General features: G+C 39.3%; 1 protein-coding gene across 3 annotated transcripts in view; it reads left to right on the forward strand.

The window, feature by feature from the left end:
- Window positions 1-9,302, forward strand: part of LOC143032136 (uncharacterized) — a 78,638-nt gene extending 69,336 nt beyond the window's left edge. For all 3 annotated transcript variants that reach the window (XM_076196595.1, XM_076196593.1, XM_076196594.1), the window contains 3 exons: window positions 1-67; window positions 1,055-1,181; window positions 8,534-9,302. The exon at window positions 1-67 is cut by the window's left edge and continues 37 nt beyond it. In XM_076196595.1, the coding sequence (XP_076052710.1) occupies window positions 1-67; window positions 1,055-1,181; window positions 8,534-8,674 (335 nt within the window). In that variant the 3' untranslated portion in view covers window positions 8,675-9,302. The remainder of the gene's footprint in view (window positions 68-1,054; window positions 1,182-8,533) is intronic.
- The last annotated feature ends 8,706 nt before the right edge of the window (window positions 9,303-18,008 follow it).

Raw genomic sequence — 18,008 nt, forward strand, 5'->3', positions numbered from 1 at the left:
TTAGCGACTCGTATACGCTGGCAGGCACTCTGGAGGGGAAGCCCCTAAATGGCTCTGGAAAGGTTTTGTAAGTCCTCATATTAATAGTTGTGGTGAAAAATATACATTTTCTTTTTCTAAAGATTCCGATACAAGCTCCGATAATGCTCTAAACATCCGATTCCAATATGAGTTGCGATACTGTTCTAAACATTCGAATAATGATCTTGAGGGAAAGCCCCTCAATGGCTCTGGAATTTTTTTTTAAGTCCTCATATCAATAGTTGTGGTGAGGAATATAATTTTTCTTTTTCTAAAGATCCCGATACAAGCTCCGATGCTGCTCTAAACATCCGATTCCGATATGAGCTGCGATACTGTTCTAAGCATCCGAATCCGATACTCGTCCCGATACTGCTATAAACATTCGATTCCTATAAATCGTTGAGAAATATACATTCTTTTTTAAAGATTCCGATACGAGCCCCGATAATGCTCTAAACATCCGATTCCAATATGAGTTGCGATACTGTTCTAAGCATCCGAATCCGATACTCGCCCCGATACAGCTATAAACATTCGATTCCTATAAATTGTTGACAAATCTACTTTGTTGTTAAGGTATTTGTTCCCCAAACCAACTGCAGGACCTGGAAGTAACCATGAATTATAATCATTGCAAGTATCGGAATTGGAAGTTTAGAGAAATATCGGGACTCGTATCGGAAGCGTGTTTCTTTTTGGGATCGTTCAATCACTAATTAATTCACCGACCAGACTTGATGTCGAACAAAACATAACGGATATTTTTTTATCGGAAATTTGGCAGACGCATTCTGGATACAGCACTAAGCATTGGATTAAAGTATCAGAACAATCCGTCTTCAAAAGCATTCAACATTTTCAATTAATTAAAAAAGGAGACCATAGCAATAACTTGACATATTTAACTTTATTTTTTTTGAAAAAAAAAAGAAAGAAAGGGGGAAGGGAAAGCATGTTTACTTCTGAAATCGTTTAAGAATACTAACCTAATGTCTGAAGCATCGATAATTTATTTCTCTTCGATTTCCAGTCTGCTCTTCCACAACCTGTCTCAGACAGTGACCTTCAAGGCTGACAAGTTCTCCCTCCAGCCGAAGCTCAACATCTGTGTCGAATACGGCACTTTCAACATCGACCTCTCCGTGACCTCCGTCAGCGTAAGATATCCGTATGTTTATATGTATGTGGAAAGAAATCACAAAACACACGTGATGAACTATTTTTGCAGAAACCACCGGGAAATTGAAAAATACAGATACCGAACGTTTTCGTCCTTTGAAAATGTCTTAATAGACGAAAACGTTCGGTATCTGTTTTTTTTTTTTTCAATTTCCCGGTGGTTTCTGAAAAAAAAAGAAAGAAAAAAATATATATATATATATATATGTATATACATGTATGTGTGTATGTGCGTCTTTCGCCCGTTCACACACATTCCCTCGCTGAAGGGGTGGCAGATACGACATGTAGTACTCGTATTAGTAAAAGCTTTCATGCTATGAGCGCAGCGAACTCGACACCGTAACATTGGAGTTAGAGACGTTAAACAGCTAATCGACAAGTCATGTGTGTGTGTTATTCACCATGGTCTTAGATCACATGTTGTACTCGTGATCGACAGCTATTTCCCTCCCGGAAGAGAGCTCAGAGCTAGTATATGACCGATCTATGGGTAATGCTGTGACCATACGCTCCCCGCCCACGAGAGTTGGAGTAACGACTCGCAGCGCAGCGATACTGAAATTATTTCAGCCCTGGGCGGGTTTCGAGCCCGGACCGTCCTAGTGGCGGTTGGGAATTCTACCAACTGCGCGCGCGCGCGCGTGTGTGTGTATGTGTGTGTGTGTGTGTGTGTGTGTGTGTGTGTGTGTGTGTGTGTGTGTGTGTGTGTGTGTGTATGCGCGCGTGTGAGAAGGAGAACGCCTTTGCAATTAGAGGTCCACCCCTATACAACGCCCTACCGACACATCTGAGGGATCCAAATAACCGTAGCGTAGAGAAATTCAAGAAGGACGTGAATGAATTTATCTGTGCATTACCAGACCAACCAAAGCTGCCCCATTGCCACCTCCGGGTTGAGAGCAATAAGATCATCGACTAGCTGTCTCTGTGGAGGGCAAACAGAATCTAGTTGTGGCGTCGCATCAGCGTGGCCATGGACAGTGCATCTACTGTCTGAACTGTGTGTAATGAATATGTTAATTGCTTATGGTACAAGTAGAAAATATATGCGTTAAAGTTTAGCTAGATGTTTCATTTCGTTTAGCGGGTAAACATCTTGTCCGAGGATCCAAACCAAAGTTTCATTGTCAATATTGTTCGCAATTAACCTTTCAGCTAAGGAGGAAATTGGTTTAAAATATTTCTTGAATCAAGGAAATATGCATAATAAATCAGATATAGAAGTAGAAAAGGGGAGGGAATGGTGTAATCAGTTTAAAGATTACAACTAATTAATTAATTGAAGTGATAGATCCAAGAGAAATTCCTTCAGATCACGAATCAAAATTTCGAGAAGACATATCAAAACCTGAAAAGTTTCAAGATATTCCTTGGAAATAAAAAAGTTAAACAACCGATTGAAGAAAACAATAAAGTTAAAGGGAACAAATATAATGCTATAGATAAAAAGAATGAATGTAAATTGAAAAGGATAGAACAAGTGACAGAATCTCAGAAAAGATGTTGACAGTTTAGGGAAAGAGCAAGTCAACTTTAACGAGACCATGGAAGAATAATAATAATAAGAAATGGAACAGGACAGAACAGAAGAAAGAGTTGGGAAGTCCTAGAAAAAAAAAAAAAAATCTCTGGTCAGGGCGGGAGTAGACAAGAGAAAATGTGTTATTGGTTTTGGTTGGACAGAACGACATATTGTCTCATGGGCGGAAAGGAAAAAAAATGAAGGAACTGCAAGAAATTATACTCATAATTGTTTGAAACGACTCAATGTGCATGTTATGAAACTGAAGGTATGGTTAGGTTAGGTCATTGCATCAAAAGTAGTGCGCGTTCGGTGAAAGCCAAGGTCAAGTCATAAATCAGGGCAAACGAGGAAATTAACAGGTCTTCGAATTTAGCAAATAAAGGCGAGTTTAAAAATATTTGGGTGGAAAATGCTGCTGAGGAAGAAAGTGGTAAGAAGAAAGCTTGTGAAGGGAGTCAAGGTATAGAACGAGATGATTATAATTTATTTTATATTATTTGTTTTTGTTTTGTTATCATTTGTCTGTTTGATTCTCATATAATTATTAGTTATATGTCAATTTATTATCATTTACTATTTACCTGTTTGTTTATTATTTAACTATACCTACGCATTTATTCATGTATTTCATTTGTTATTAACATTATTATAGTCTTTATTTATTCATTTATTATTATTATGATTTTTTTTCGCATCCGACCTAGATATGGACCAAAAGGTCTCCTGTCGGCATACTCCGCCTTTGTAATCTTTGTAATCCTTTGTAAGAGGTAAACGAGTCTCTTTATTAGATATTAAAACTATATTAGAATATTAAGAGATGAAAACATTCCGTATACTGAAATATCAAAAGAAGAAATTAAAAGGATAAAAAATGACATAAAAAAAGAAGAGCAAAACTGTGCAAATTAGAAATCAATAAATTCAATATTCTGTGCCTTGTTGACCCTAGGCTACCAATAAATATTGATCTACAACTAATAAACGGTAAATACGTAGTCTGGAGACATTATAGAAAATATAACACGAGAGGAGGGGAAATGGCAGATGTAAAAATTACATACATACATACATACATATACCATAGGCTTTTTCCCCCTACATGGGGGGTAGCCAAAAAGAAAAAGGCATAGAAACCACTATTACATAGTTGTAGATAAATACGAAGCGAAGAAAAAGCTGAAGCAATAGATCTGGGAACTGAAACCCAAATGTCAAGTTAAAATGAACTTCATAGTAATATTTGATCCACCTAAGAATAGGTATGGCATAATGTTGAATAACAAATATTATTGTCACGGACATCTCTTCTCTTGCAGAAAATGATGAAAAACAATGATATAACCCAGATTGATAGCTTTAATTGGAAAGAGATTAATTCGGAAGAATGGGGAGCAGGTGGCAATGAAAAATAATTGGGTAGTAAGTTATTAAGTTGTGTGATAGAAAATACAATAGTTTAATGGGTAAAGGAGGAGATAACGCTCCAGCAAGTCTGGACTTAACTCTAAGAAACCTAAAGAAGAGAGTGACCTAGTAACGGTTGAATTAAAGGTGGAAAAAAGGAGATATAGAGTCGAAAAATGAATCATAGAGACAAGACAAATAAAGTTTTAGGAAAACAATCTTTTATTTTTTTCTTCTAATAAGCATACTGTAAGAAATTCAAGAATTATAACTAAATCAAGAAGAAATGTATATATATATATACATATACATATATGTATATATATATATATATATATATATGTGTGTATATATATATATATATATATACATATATGTATATGTATATATATATATATATATGTATATATATATATATATATATATACACTGAGTGGTTCCCAGTGAACAGATTAATATTTTTTTAACCACAAATCACTTTAATTCTATGCCATCGCAGTGACTTAGCCCAATACGCTAAGTCACTGCCACTTTGTCATGGGCGAGCTGAGTTCGAGTCCTCGGCTCGACCACATTTCAATTTCCTACGTATGCCTCCTTCGAGCTACTCTCAGTCTCGACTGTGATGGCATGGAATTAAAAGTTATTTGTGGTTGAAAAGATACATATATATATGTATATATATATATATATTATATATATATATATATATATATATATATATATATATATATATATATATATATATATATATATATATATATATAAAAGCCCCTAAAACTTGTGTGCGAACAAATGTGTGCTAAAGGCAAGGAAAGAAAATAAAAGACTGTTTTAATAAAAAGGTGAAATAAGAAGGAAACCCAGGGATGTGGCATGGAAAAGGTGGAAGACGAGAGGAAACAAGAATATTTTGGAAGAGCACAGAAGGGCTAGGAATGATTGCACAAAAATCCACAGTGAGGAAAAAAATGGAAAAGGTATCGTTTGATCACTTAATTCGTCGCCACAGGGTCCTCTTGCAGGTGAACCACGACCCCCTGATATATGGCATCTTGCCCTTGGAACTGTAACATCATGCATAGCAAATCTGCCCATCCTTTACCTAAAAACATTAGGATTGCTAAGGGAAGAGGTTTTTGTGAACTGTGTTTACTTGAATATAGGAAAGGGAATTGGTAAGGTAATTCACAGTAGAGTGAGAAATGTAGAGGTGAGGAAGAGAGCAGATTTGGAAAGGGAGTTGGCAGATAGGGTTGACGAAAGAATGCTTGGATGGTTTGGGCATTTGGAAAGAACGGGTGAAGAAAGACTAGTGAAAATGATGTGGAAAGCAAAAGCTGATGGAGTGATCTTGAGGGAAAGACTATGAGGAAGATGGGTGTAAGATGAATGTCTGTTGAGCAAAAAAGGGAGAGACAAAAGAGAGGTGTGAATGGAGAGTGGTTATAAGTGGATGAGGAATTGATGCTGCCTGAATGGATTTCTTTTGTCTGTTTTGTATATATATTCTAAGTGAATGAGGAGGGTGTTGTCGCCATGTAATTGTAGTAATGGTTGTTGCCTCAGTGGCTAGTAATGATGCTCAGGCCCTGACACAGATCTCTCTGGGAAGAAACTATGAACTGTTGTCTCCATTGTATTGTTGTGGGACTGTTTCTACGTCACTGGCTGAAAGTGGTAGGAGAAAAGTAGTCACCGTTTATCAACTATGTGGGAAATCATGTAAAAAATACAGTTGAATTTGGAAGAGCGAGATCTTGCGCTCAGTCCAAATATAACAGCATTCACTCTACCTCCAGTTGTGTCGATCACCCTTATCATCCAGCAGACTCCAGTCTCATCTCGCCTCTGTTCAGAGAGATGCGTTCTACGTGACACAGCCGCACCCCATGCGGGCGCCCCCTTATCCTGGTCCACTTTGGGTCATTTCTCGAAGATAATCCTGTGAACAGGTCGTCCTGGGGTGGCAAGCCACGTGACCTTAACTCCACAGAAAATGACAAAAAAAAAAAAAAAAAAAAAAAAAAAAAAAAAAAAAAAAAAAAAAAAAAAAAAAAAAAAAAAGAGAGAGACATATTTCTTTTCCTTAAAGAGACCGTGACGAATTACGTGTCAGCCAAGAGGACAACCCAGTCCATCAGAGGGCCAATCCAGGTCAATATTGAATCAGAACAACTTCGATATCCGGCACCTCTTTTAATCCCTACCTCTTGGTGACTCCTGAGCTCAACGAAGTGAAAGCGGAGTTATGGAAGTCACCCTCATCAATTCTCTGAGGGGGAGAAGCCCCCCCTCCTCCTCCTCCTCACCTCGGCTGAATAAAATCTTCTAGCGTCAACCAGAATAAACTCCTCAAAGTGTGTCGTTGTAAGGCCATTGCTTATGTCAACTTGTTTTCCGGGTTTCTGGTGGAAGAATTATATTTGAATAACTTCTTATTTACTCATTTGGCTCTAGACAGTTGTTCCTAGAAACTCTTAATTCTCTGCCAACTAGAAACTATCCATTTCTTGTCAAACATTTTTTTTTTTTGTATTTCTTTTATTTTCTCTTATTTTGACCGACTGTATTTAGGAATTGTGTCCAAATCCATGTGTCTATTGCCAACATTACAGTTCTATCAGATTGGATTTCATTATTGAAGCCTCCCAGTGATTGTTGGGTAAGTTTGTGAGCAGTGTATGGGTGAAATGGTCTTTTTTTATTTCCTGTTGAATTGGGGATGTAGGTAGATGTATTCATATAATTTTTAGACACATTCTTTGTTGGGTTCTATAGCTACTTGCTTGTTTTCAAAATGGGGATTATATGTACTATCTTACTGATTTTTGGGATGTTGTATTGCAACCAAGAATGGCTGAAACTATCATTGCGTGCTCTCATTGTTATCGGGATCAGATGTGTCAGGCGGTAGTTTGATGTCTTATTCGGGTCTTCTGCGTGAGCTCTTCAGTTTCTTGAGTGTTGCTATGTTTGTTGGAGAAAGTTCGGGTAATTTCTGTGCCAAGCTACACCTTGGGTATTCATTTTGTTACTTTCCTGTTTTCTTTTGTCGCGGGGTCGCTCCTTTGAGTGAAAGCTTAGAGTTATGAGACATTCCAGACACTGAGCAGTTCCTCTCTAAGCGGAGACTGGTTGGAGACTGGTCGGTTTCTCTCTAATCGGAGACTGGTCGGACACTGAGCAGTTCCTCTCTAATCGGAGACTGGTCGGACACTGAGCAGTTCCTCTCTAATCGGAGACTGGTCGGACACTGAGCAGTTCCTCTCTAATCGGAGACTGGTCGGACACTGAGCAGTTCCTCTCTAATCGGAGACTGGTCGGACACTGAGCAGTTCCTCTCTAATCGGAGACTGGTCGGACACTGAGCAGTTCCTCTCTAATCGGAGACTGGTCGGAGACTGAGCAGTTCCTCTCTAATCGGAGACTGGTTGGACACTGAGCAGTTCCTCTCTAATCGGAGACTGGTCGGACACTGAGCAGTTCCTCTCTAATCGGAGACTGGTTGGACACTGAGCAGTTCCTCTCTAATCGGAGACTGGTTGGACACTGGTCGGTTCCTCTCTAATCGGAGACTGGTTGGACACTGGTCGGTTTCTCTTTAATCGGAGACTGGTCGGACAATGGTCGGTTCCTCTCTAATCAGAGACTGGTCGGACACTGAGCAGTTCCTCTCTAATCGGAGACTGGTCGGTTCCTCTCTAATCGGAGACTGGTCGGACACTGAGTAGTTCCTCTCTAATCGGAGACTGGTCGGACACTGAGCAGTTCCTCTCTAATCGGAGACTGGTTGGACACTGGTCGGTTCCTTTCTAATCGGAGACTGGTTGGACACTAGTGGGTTCCTCTTTAATCGGAGACTGGTCGGACACTGAAACTGGTCGGTTCCTCTCTAATCGGAAACTGGTTGGACACTGGTCCGTTCCTCTCTAATCGGAGACTGGTCGGAGACTGGTCGGTTCCTCTCCAGGGGAGCCGTATTTTTTTTTCTGGGATCGTCGTCCTTCTGTCACCTTTTTGTTGTCATTTGTCGACAACGAGATGGTTTTTCATACAAAAAATCAGGTCAACATTGGAAGGTATAAGTGCTGGTATAATTTTATTTCAGCGTAAGAAATATGAAAAATGATAATAAATTATTTGAATTTCACTCAAAACTCGAATGTCAAATTTCGTTTGATATATACTTCTATCTTTTTGTCCCTGCTGAGATTTAGGGCCAAAATAAGTATATATAAAAAAAAGACATTTTTATATATGTTTTGATATATTTTCTTCCTATTTTTCGAGATGAGATTCAAGGTCTGAAGAAGACATTGATTACTTGATTGAACTCGAAAATACAAAAAAGACATCTTTCTTGACATACATTTCTTTTTACTTTCATTCCAGGCTGAGGTTGAAGGCCAGGACGAGGTGACTCAGTACCTCAAGCAGCATGGACCAGACTTAGTGGAGCAGATCGAAGCTCACGTTAACGAGAATTATGCCGCCATCGAGCAAGGGATCAACCAACAGTTCTGTTCTTGGTAGGGCCGTGTGTTGAGTGCCGTCTCTCCCAGATATCATTACCGTGTCTAAAATGGGAGAGTGTGACGGACAAGGGGTTAAAACCTGGCCTTGAGAGGAGTGAGCATTTTTCTTTTTGCTTCCTCTGTGCACTTACCAAGAAGTATCTAAGAAGATACCACCGTAAGATTTGCTTAGGAAATAAAATAGTCTGGTATCTGTTGCTGTAGCGCATTGATATAGCGGTCCATACCTTGGCTCTTAACTGGCCTATTTCTAAGATAGTTTATTCTTTAATTCTGCATGGTATTAGAAGGTTTATTGACCTGAGTTACCATCACAAGACCCTTCCTGTGAACTTCATGATAAAAATGCGAAGTTGATCACATATTACATGAAAGAGACATCATCATCATCCCAGTGTCCCAGGAAGCGTTTTTGTATCGTTAGTCACCTGTGACTACACTATTTCAGTGGTATCTGAGAAAAATTAGACTCACTCAACCATAAGTGTTTCCATGAAGCGAGCCATACTTTGCTTGGAAGATAGGGAAAGCCCCAACGTCTCGGACAACGTCTCTGCTACTGCTTTGTTATATATATATATATATATATATATATATATATATATATATATATATATATATTTATACATATATATATTTGTACAATACTGAATGGGTCCCAGTGACTAGAGATACATTTTTATCAACCACAATGCACTTTAATTCTAAGCCATCAACATCGGAAGAACCGTGGAGGCACATGCAGAAATTGAAACGTGGTACGCCCGAGGACTCGAACCAACGGCGGCAAGCACGTGACCAGTGCCGTAGTGACTTAGATCAATACACCATCAAGAGAGATATAAGTTGAGCGCAACTTTTCTTATATATTTGTATGCTCGAGTTACATACACATACACGAAAGTTTGCGTTCAACCCATCTCCACTATGATAGTACATTGGTAAGTATATATATATACATATATATATACATATATATATCTATATCTATATATAATATATATATATATACATATATATATATGTATATATATTGCTGGTACATTATGATAAGTTGATGAAGGTGGAAAAAAAAAAGTCACGGGTCTAGTTCCGAGTTTCTGAGTATTCCTGACCGGTTTCGCTCTATGCTTTTTCTGAAGAAGCATAGAGGGAAACCGGTCAAGAATAAACTCAGAAACTTGGAACTAGACCCGTGACTTTTTTTCCACCTTCATCAACATATATATAAGAACATACATAAGAACATAAGAATAAAGGAGACTGCAAGAGACCATAAGGCCTACACTAGGCAGCTCCGTATCCATCATCACCTGTCATCCCCATCCATACAGTTGTCTAAGCGTTTTTTAAAGCAACTGATAGTTTCAGTGCTTACTACATGGTTACTAAGTTTATTCCATCCATCGACCACCCTATTAGTAAAACAGTTCTTGCCTATTTCCTTCTTAAATCTAAATTTGTCTAGTTTATACCCATTACTGCGAGTCCTGCCCTGTTGTTTTATTATTATGACCTTGTTTGCATCACCCTTGTTATAGCCTTTGATCCACTTGAACACTTCTATTAGATCACCCCGCACTCTGCGTCTTTCCAGAGAGTGTAAGTTTAGGTGCCTAAGCCTCTCTTTGTAAGGCAAATTTCCGAGTCCATGTATCATTTTGGTCATTCTTCTCTGTACTGATTCTAGTGAATTTATGTCCATTCTGTAGGACGGAGACCAAAACTGTACCGCATAGTCAAGGATGGGTCTAACTATCGCTAGATAGAGTTTATAATTACCTCTGCACTTCTATTCGTTACCGTCCTAGCAATGAAGCCTAATGCACTGTTAGCTTTATTTCTGGCGCTAATGCATTGCTTCCTGGTTTTAAGGTCCGGACTCACCAGAATTCCCAAGTCCCTCTCGCACTCAGATTTTTCTAAAAAAAGTGTTATCTAAGTTGTATCTATTTTCGGGGTTGTGTAGCCCTACGTTTAACACGCTACACTTAGAGATATTGAAGTTCATTTGCCATTTCACCGACCATGTTAACAATTTATTAAGATCATCCTGCAGAATCTGGGTGTCGTCTCCTGACCTAATTAGGCGTCCTATTTTAGTGTCGTCCGCATACTTATTAACATCACTATTTATCCCATCGTCTAAGTCGTTTATGTACATAATGAACAACAAGGGACCCAAAACCGAGCCCTGGGGGACTCCGCTAGTAACATTGCCCCTCCTAGATTTTACCATATATATATATATATATATATATATATATATATATATATGTATATATATATGTATATATATATATATATATATATATATATGTATATATATATGTATATATATATATATATATATATATATATATATATGTATATATATAAGTTTCACAGAGAGTTTCGCAGAGAGTTTCATCTTACCAGCTTCCCCATCAGAAGAAAACTACAAATGACAACTTTAAAAAAGTAAATGTCAGCTTTTGTATTACCTGGTAGTGAATAGAAGATTATTATATTTTTTTCAAGATGTTAGTAATCGTTCATGAAATAGCTGTCAAACTTTAGGAAAGTTCTCTCGGAGGGAAAAATTGCATCATCTTTGATCTGAGAGAAAAAAAAAATAATACTTCGTTTGCTGAGGAGAGGGAAATTTCCTCGGCTAAATAAAATCACCTGGAGGCAACCAGGATAAACAACGAAAATTGCAATAGATAAATAAATGAATAAATAAGTAAATAAATAAATGAATAAATAAATAAATTTAATAAATATTTTGTACCAAAGAGTTAATCGAGTTGGACTCGAGATATGTTTTAACTCTTTTGATGTGGAAGGAGTTTTCTCCTTGCTGAATAAAGTCGTCTGAAGCAGCTTGAATAACTACTAAAGTTTATAAGCGCAGCGAAAATGCAAAGCTTAATACTGTGTAGAGCAATTTGTTGTTATTGAATGCAAAATATATGTATCTCAATACATTAAACTACTTGTTTTAAACTGTTGTGATTATTGAATCCTATAAAGCAACCATACACACACACACACACACACACACACACACGCACACACACACACACACACACACACACACACACACACACACACACACACACACACACACACACACACACACACACACACACACACACACACACACACACACACACACACACACACACACACACACACACACACACACACACACACACACACACACACACACACACACACACACACACACACTAAACACAACCTCGTGGTGCGGTGGTTAGAATTCTCGCCTGCCACTTCGGCGGTCCGGGATCGAATCCCGCCCAGGGCTGAAATAATTTCAGTATCGCTGCGCTGTGGGTTGTTACTCCAGCTCTCGTGGGCGGGGAGTTGGGTGTGTGTGTGTGAATGTAAGGTCACAGTATTACCCATAGATCGATCATACGGGCTCTGAGCTCTCATACGGGAGGTTAATAACTGTCAATCACGAGTCCAACACGTGATCCAAGACCATGGCGAATCACACACACACACACAGACACACAGACACACACACACACACACAGACACACACACACACACACACACACACACACACACACACACACACACACACACACACACACACACACACACACACACACACACACACACACACACATACACACACACACACACACACACACACACACACAAACACACACACACACACACACACACACACACACACACACACACACACACACACACACACACACACACACACACACACACACACACACACACACACACACACACACACACACACACACACACACATATATATTTATATATATATATATATACATATATATATATTAATTTTTATATATATATATATATATATATATATATATATATACATGGGACAGGTCAAACGGGGTCGATGAACGACTGACGCTTCAGTTTTTAGTGTTATTAAATACCTCTAATGGAGGATATCCACGAACTGGGTACACATGTGGGAGCAACAGTATTCAGAATCATTGTTGAAGCATAAAATGGGTGGTTCTATCTTTGAGAAGAAGTCTGGGAAGAAAAACAGTGAATCTTTTTTCGGATTCATTCAAGATGAGAAGCAAAAGATGTGTGGCATTAGAACAAGTGTTTGTTTAAATTACAAATGGCTAATTTTGAAAGATTCGTACCCATCAATGTATGTAATCTCATTAGTGAAACTGACCAGGATGAAACTGAGGACAGACCAAGAAGGGACAGTCTCCATAGTTACAAGGACTTAACAGTGAATGAAATGATTTTGCAATTTGATTTACACTATTGATGAATTTGTTTTCCTCCCATGAGAAAACTTTAGGGAGGTTAATGACTTATCCTTTAAAAGGAAAACATTCTGTTCAGAATCTCCCCTTAAGTTGTTTGTTTTTGCTGATGCTTCTAAGGAAGCTTATGGGTGTGGCATCTATGTAGGGCAAGAAAGAAGAGAGATAAAGGAGTCTAATGGCTCTCTTCTGTTTGCCAAGGTCAAGGTGTCTCCTATCTGCCTCTCTGGTTGATTCGGTTGTACTCATTATTGATTGTCAAGTTGCTCTTTCTTAGAGTTTAACCAACAAGGCTCCTAAGAAGAAAATATTTGTTAATAGTAGATTGAAGGAAATTTCCAATCTTTTGGAAAATTTCAAAGCCAAGTATACTCCTATTTCTTTTACTTATGTTCCTTCTGAACATAATATGGCTGATTTTGTCACCAAACCTTGCAGTGCTGGGGTGTTTAAGGAAAGATTCAATTGGTGGGTTTATGGACCAGAATGGTTGTTGTTGCCACCTCATGCTTGGCCGAAGGGTCACTTGAGAGGGCTGATTTGTGTCGTAGCTGGGTTGTTGTTGTTGTCGTTCCCTAGACTGTCTGTCCGAGCAGTCCCGTCTCCCCAAGGAATGCCACAGCCGAAACTGGGTTTTCCCACAAATCCTTTATAGAGTGTATGTTGTGTTGTTTGCGTGCATGATTGTGTATAATGCAGTCTTCCATTGTGTGTTGTATGGTATGGGGTGAAGTGTTACATCCTGGGCAGCTGTTCACAATGCGGTCATCCAGCCTCTTCTGGTAGCTTAGAAGTGCTGGGTGGTGGCCGCACCGCAGTCTGGCCAGGTGGACTCTGTCCTTTCGTGGGAGAGAGGATTCAGAAGGGTGGATATCAGGGGGTCTGGCATGCAGTAGTGTGTTGTCTTTTAGTGTGTTAATGGAGCGGTGAGTGATATGATTAAGAATATGTTTCCGGAGGCTGGTATTTGGTGGTTGTGGAGGAAGAGAAGAGAGTATCTGTGTGTGATACAGGTCTTTGGGTGTTGTTTTAATGTTTCTTGGTGTGTGTGGGTGTTCTGCTATGTAGTGTAGCGGGTGTGATGTGTTTGTGGTGGCTGCAGCAAGTGTTTGTGTACCTTTGGGGACTTTTGTTTCATGGTGTAAATGGTCTGTAGGTGTTGTATTTGTGCAGCCTGTAATTGTTTTTAGGGCTTTGTTTTGTATGATTTGAAGGGTGTTGTGGTGTGTCTCACTGAGATTAGGAGTCCATGCGGATTATGAACGGTTTGAGGCTGGGAAGGATGGTGGGGGCTTCCTGCTGGGTGTTCAATGTAGGCTGGCTGTATTTGATGTGGAGGGCCTCAAAGAGGGCAAGGCGGCGCTTGTCACTTTCTCGGTCTAAAATTATGGTATTGTCCACTAAGATGGATCTGGTGATTGGAATGTTATGGGTCTCCTGGAGGTGCCGCTTAGGGTCTCCATTGTTAAGGTGGTATGTCAACCGTCTGGAAAGGCGAGTGGTAGTGAGTCCGAGGTAGGAATCTTGGGGCGTACAGTCCCCAAAAGGACACTTGAACTGGTACACCAGACTCACACACTCGATGTCGGGTGGGCATGGGGAGCTGTTATTTTTCATGATAAGGTCTTTAGTTCTCTTGTTCTTATAATAGATGGAAGGTTTTATTGAGGCCCTCCACATCAGATACAGCCAGCCTACATTGAACACCCAGCAGGAAGCCCCCACCATCCTTCCCAGCCTCAAATCGTTCAGAATTCGCCAAACCAGACAACCCAGCTACGACACAAATCAGCCCTCTCATGAGCAGTCACTCCGGACACGACGGACGCCCAGGCCACAGTAATGGTCATCTAAAGTGTCCTTTCCCAGTGGTCACAGCGGTGTTTAGCCTACTTTCTGTATTTATAATCACTCATTTGTTTGTTCTTGTTACAACTGAAAATGCTAACTGTGATTAGTGAAACGTCTTGTATCCTGTTCCACCTATTAGATATCATGTGTTTTCTTTACCTCTCCATGCTAGAGAGATCTTCAGAAGACGAAACTTTTCATCGGAAACTCATCACAGCTCAATTTACTGTTGCATACAATTCAATATGCCTTAAAGAATATATATATATATATATATATATATATATATATATATATATATACATACATACATACATATATATATATATATATATATATATATATATATATATATATATATATATATCTGTCTGCATTCCCAACTCTGGGGGATTCTTTACCCTATTAAAAGAAAAGAACGTGAATATTTTTTGATGTGCATTTATTTCTGTAATAGTTTGGACGTCACTCTTTACTGTTTGCAGACAGCATTGTTGACGGCGTCTTCGATAGAGTTGGTGTTTGCGTTGACGTAGTCCACGATCGCTGAGACGATGGACTCCATCACTACGCTGAGGTGGCTGTTGACGTCATCCAGACCCTCGAAGTTGCCCTGTGGCGGAAAACGAAAGACTCGAGGTGATGTATGTTCCTGCGAACACCTGAACTTCACCCATGATATCTCACAGCTATTAAGATATATATCAAGAAATAAATAGGCAACAACTGGTTTACCAACAAAGTAGTTAACGATTGGAATAGACTTAGTAACCATGCAGTGAGCGCTGAAACAATTGGTTGTTTTGAGAAGAGACGAGATAGCTTTATGGATAGGGACGTTTGGTGGTATTGGAAATGAAACTGTCCAATGTAGGCTCTTAGTCTTTTACAGTCTCCCTCATTCTCAACATATTATATTCTTATGTATTATCTTTTTGCCACTATGATACTTCAATCTTTGTTATCTCATGTTATCAATGTTACAAATTCCTTTTAAAGTTGTGGACATACATGCTAAGGACATACCGTATAAATGTTTTTGGAAGCAAAAACCAAATCTAACGTTACGAGTGTTTTGAATCCTTGGCATTAGCGTTGTAGCTCATGTCTGTAATCTTTATAAATTGTCGGGGCTCGGCAAGCATGCAGAGAGAATATAACCTAAGCATTAACGAAAATAAGAAGATATCATTAAGGTATTACTTTGTAAGATGTCAGAAATCGAATGAGTGGGCGGCAACACCGACAGTCTCAGCTATCATAAAGCAATGGCCATCTCTCTCTCTCTCTCTCTCTCTCTCTCTCTCTCAATGGGGATAGAGGCTTTATGGGTAAAAGATTATGGTTTCGGAGGTAAACGCCATATAGATATTTTTGTTCCGTCGTAACAAACGGAAGCAATACAAGAGACGCAGGACCAGAAGCCACCCAAGAACCCAAATCGCCCTACCTCGATGCTCTCGTTGTTGAGAACGACCTCGGTGCTGCCTCTCGTGACACACATCGAGAGCGGGATGAAAGTGACGCTGTCCGTGTCGAACTTGAGTGATGCTGTCACTCCGCTGAAGATCATGCTGTTGGCAAAGGAGACGGTGAAGTGATGGCAGGGCAGAGGGTGACAGGCGAGAGGTGTTGGCAGGGTGACAGAGATAGTGTAGTGTGACAAGGCGATAGATGTAGAGTGAGGGCAGGGCGAGGGTGACACGGGAGAGATGTTGGCAGGAGAGAGGGTGGCAAAGCTAATGTAATAGGTGTCAAATGATGGCAGGGTGGGTGAGAGTAGTAAGGGTAGATTGGAGGCAAGAGTGTGGCATGGAAGTATTAATGGAATTTTGAAAAGTAGTTCGTTTCAACTTGTTTCTCTTACTTTAAGGGAATCTACTATTTTCTACTTTTCGTCGGAAACGAATAATAAAGGCGCTTTTAAATTTTGAAGTGAATGAAATTGATACGTCAGTGGTCATTCATTTTCAATCAATATCTTCCTCTACCTGTTTGTTCTTAGGAGATTTATTTTCTAAGTAGATTGTCTTCAATAAAAATTCATAGGAAACTAATGATAGCATTGTTATTTCAATGTCAAGAATAAAAAACTAATAAGTTATAACTTCCGTGTCAATTTTGTCATTAAACTCAATGACGTACTTTGGTTAGGTTAGGTTGGATTAGGTAAGGTTAGGTTAGTTTGGGTCAATTTAGGTTCGGTTGGGATAGGTTAGGACAGGTTACGTTAGGTTAGGTTAAGTTATATTAAGTTCAATTAGGTTAAGTTGGATCAGATTGTGTTAGGTTAGGTTAGGTTGGACTAGGTCAGGATAGGCTAGGTTATGTCATGGGGAGGGGCCCTGTACTTTGGGTGAAACCCGGAGGAACGAAGACAACTTTTAATCACTCACTATGCGGAGCCACTCCCGTCGATCGCACTTTCGTCATGAGTTCCTTGCATCGTGTAGTCGTCGGTGCGGACGTCAAGCTTAGGGATGGTGATGGACATGCGTACCTGCGGGAACAATTGTATATGAATAAATATGTCAGGAGCCGACGACAATAGGCGCTCAGTAGCTGCGTCCGAACCCGTCACCTTTGCTCTATTATGCGAAGCCAGTGCGCTTCCGAAGACGCCAGCAGCGCACAAATAAATGGATCTAAACGAATAAATGGACAAATAAATAGGTTAATACAGACCAGTTATATTCACTGTGGCCATTGCATGGTTTTAAAACTGGGCGGTTCTATAATTTAGAGAAAACCAATAGATATAATAAAAATGTTAAAATTATTAATTCATGCCCAAATCATTTTTATATGTACTTCATGTTTTTAAACTTGACAAATTCAAAACACAACAGTTTTGAGGTTATGCAATAGGTATGCAATGGTAAGTTACGCTGTCATGTAGCAATGTTTTTCAAACATGTCAAAGTAGACATGAGAGGCGAGATTTAGATGTATACAGTAGACTAATCCTTGTGTATAAATGCTGAGACCTTTCAATCACAAAAATCGTAGTGTTTGTTTATGACGAGTAGACAACTTTTACTGACTGAAAGTTATTTGGTGTTCTTACGATGAGTGATGGTTATTAGAAACAGGAGTGGTCAAATAAGGAAGCAAACATTCGATCTCCACTTCGAAACATATGTTTGGATATTTTCTTTTCCTTTTTAGAGTACGGCCTTG

The sequence above is a fragment of the Oratosquilla oratoria genome, chromosome 13, assembly GCF_046742065.1.
Source record: "Oratosquilla oratoria isolate Oo_2021 chromosome 13, ASM4674206v1, whole genome shotgun sequence".
NCBI classification, from domain to species: domain Eukaryota; kingdom Metazoa; phylum Arthropoda; class Malacostraca; order Stomatopoda; family Squillidae; genus Oratosquilla; species Oratosquilla oratoria.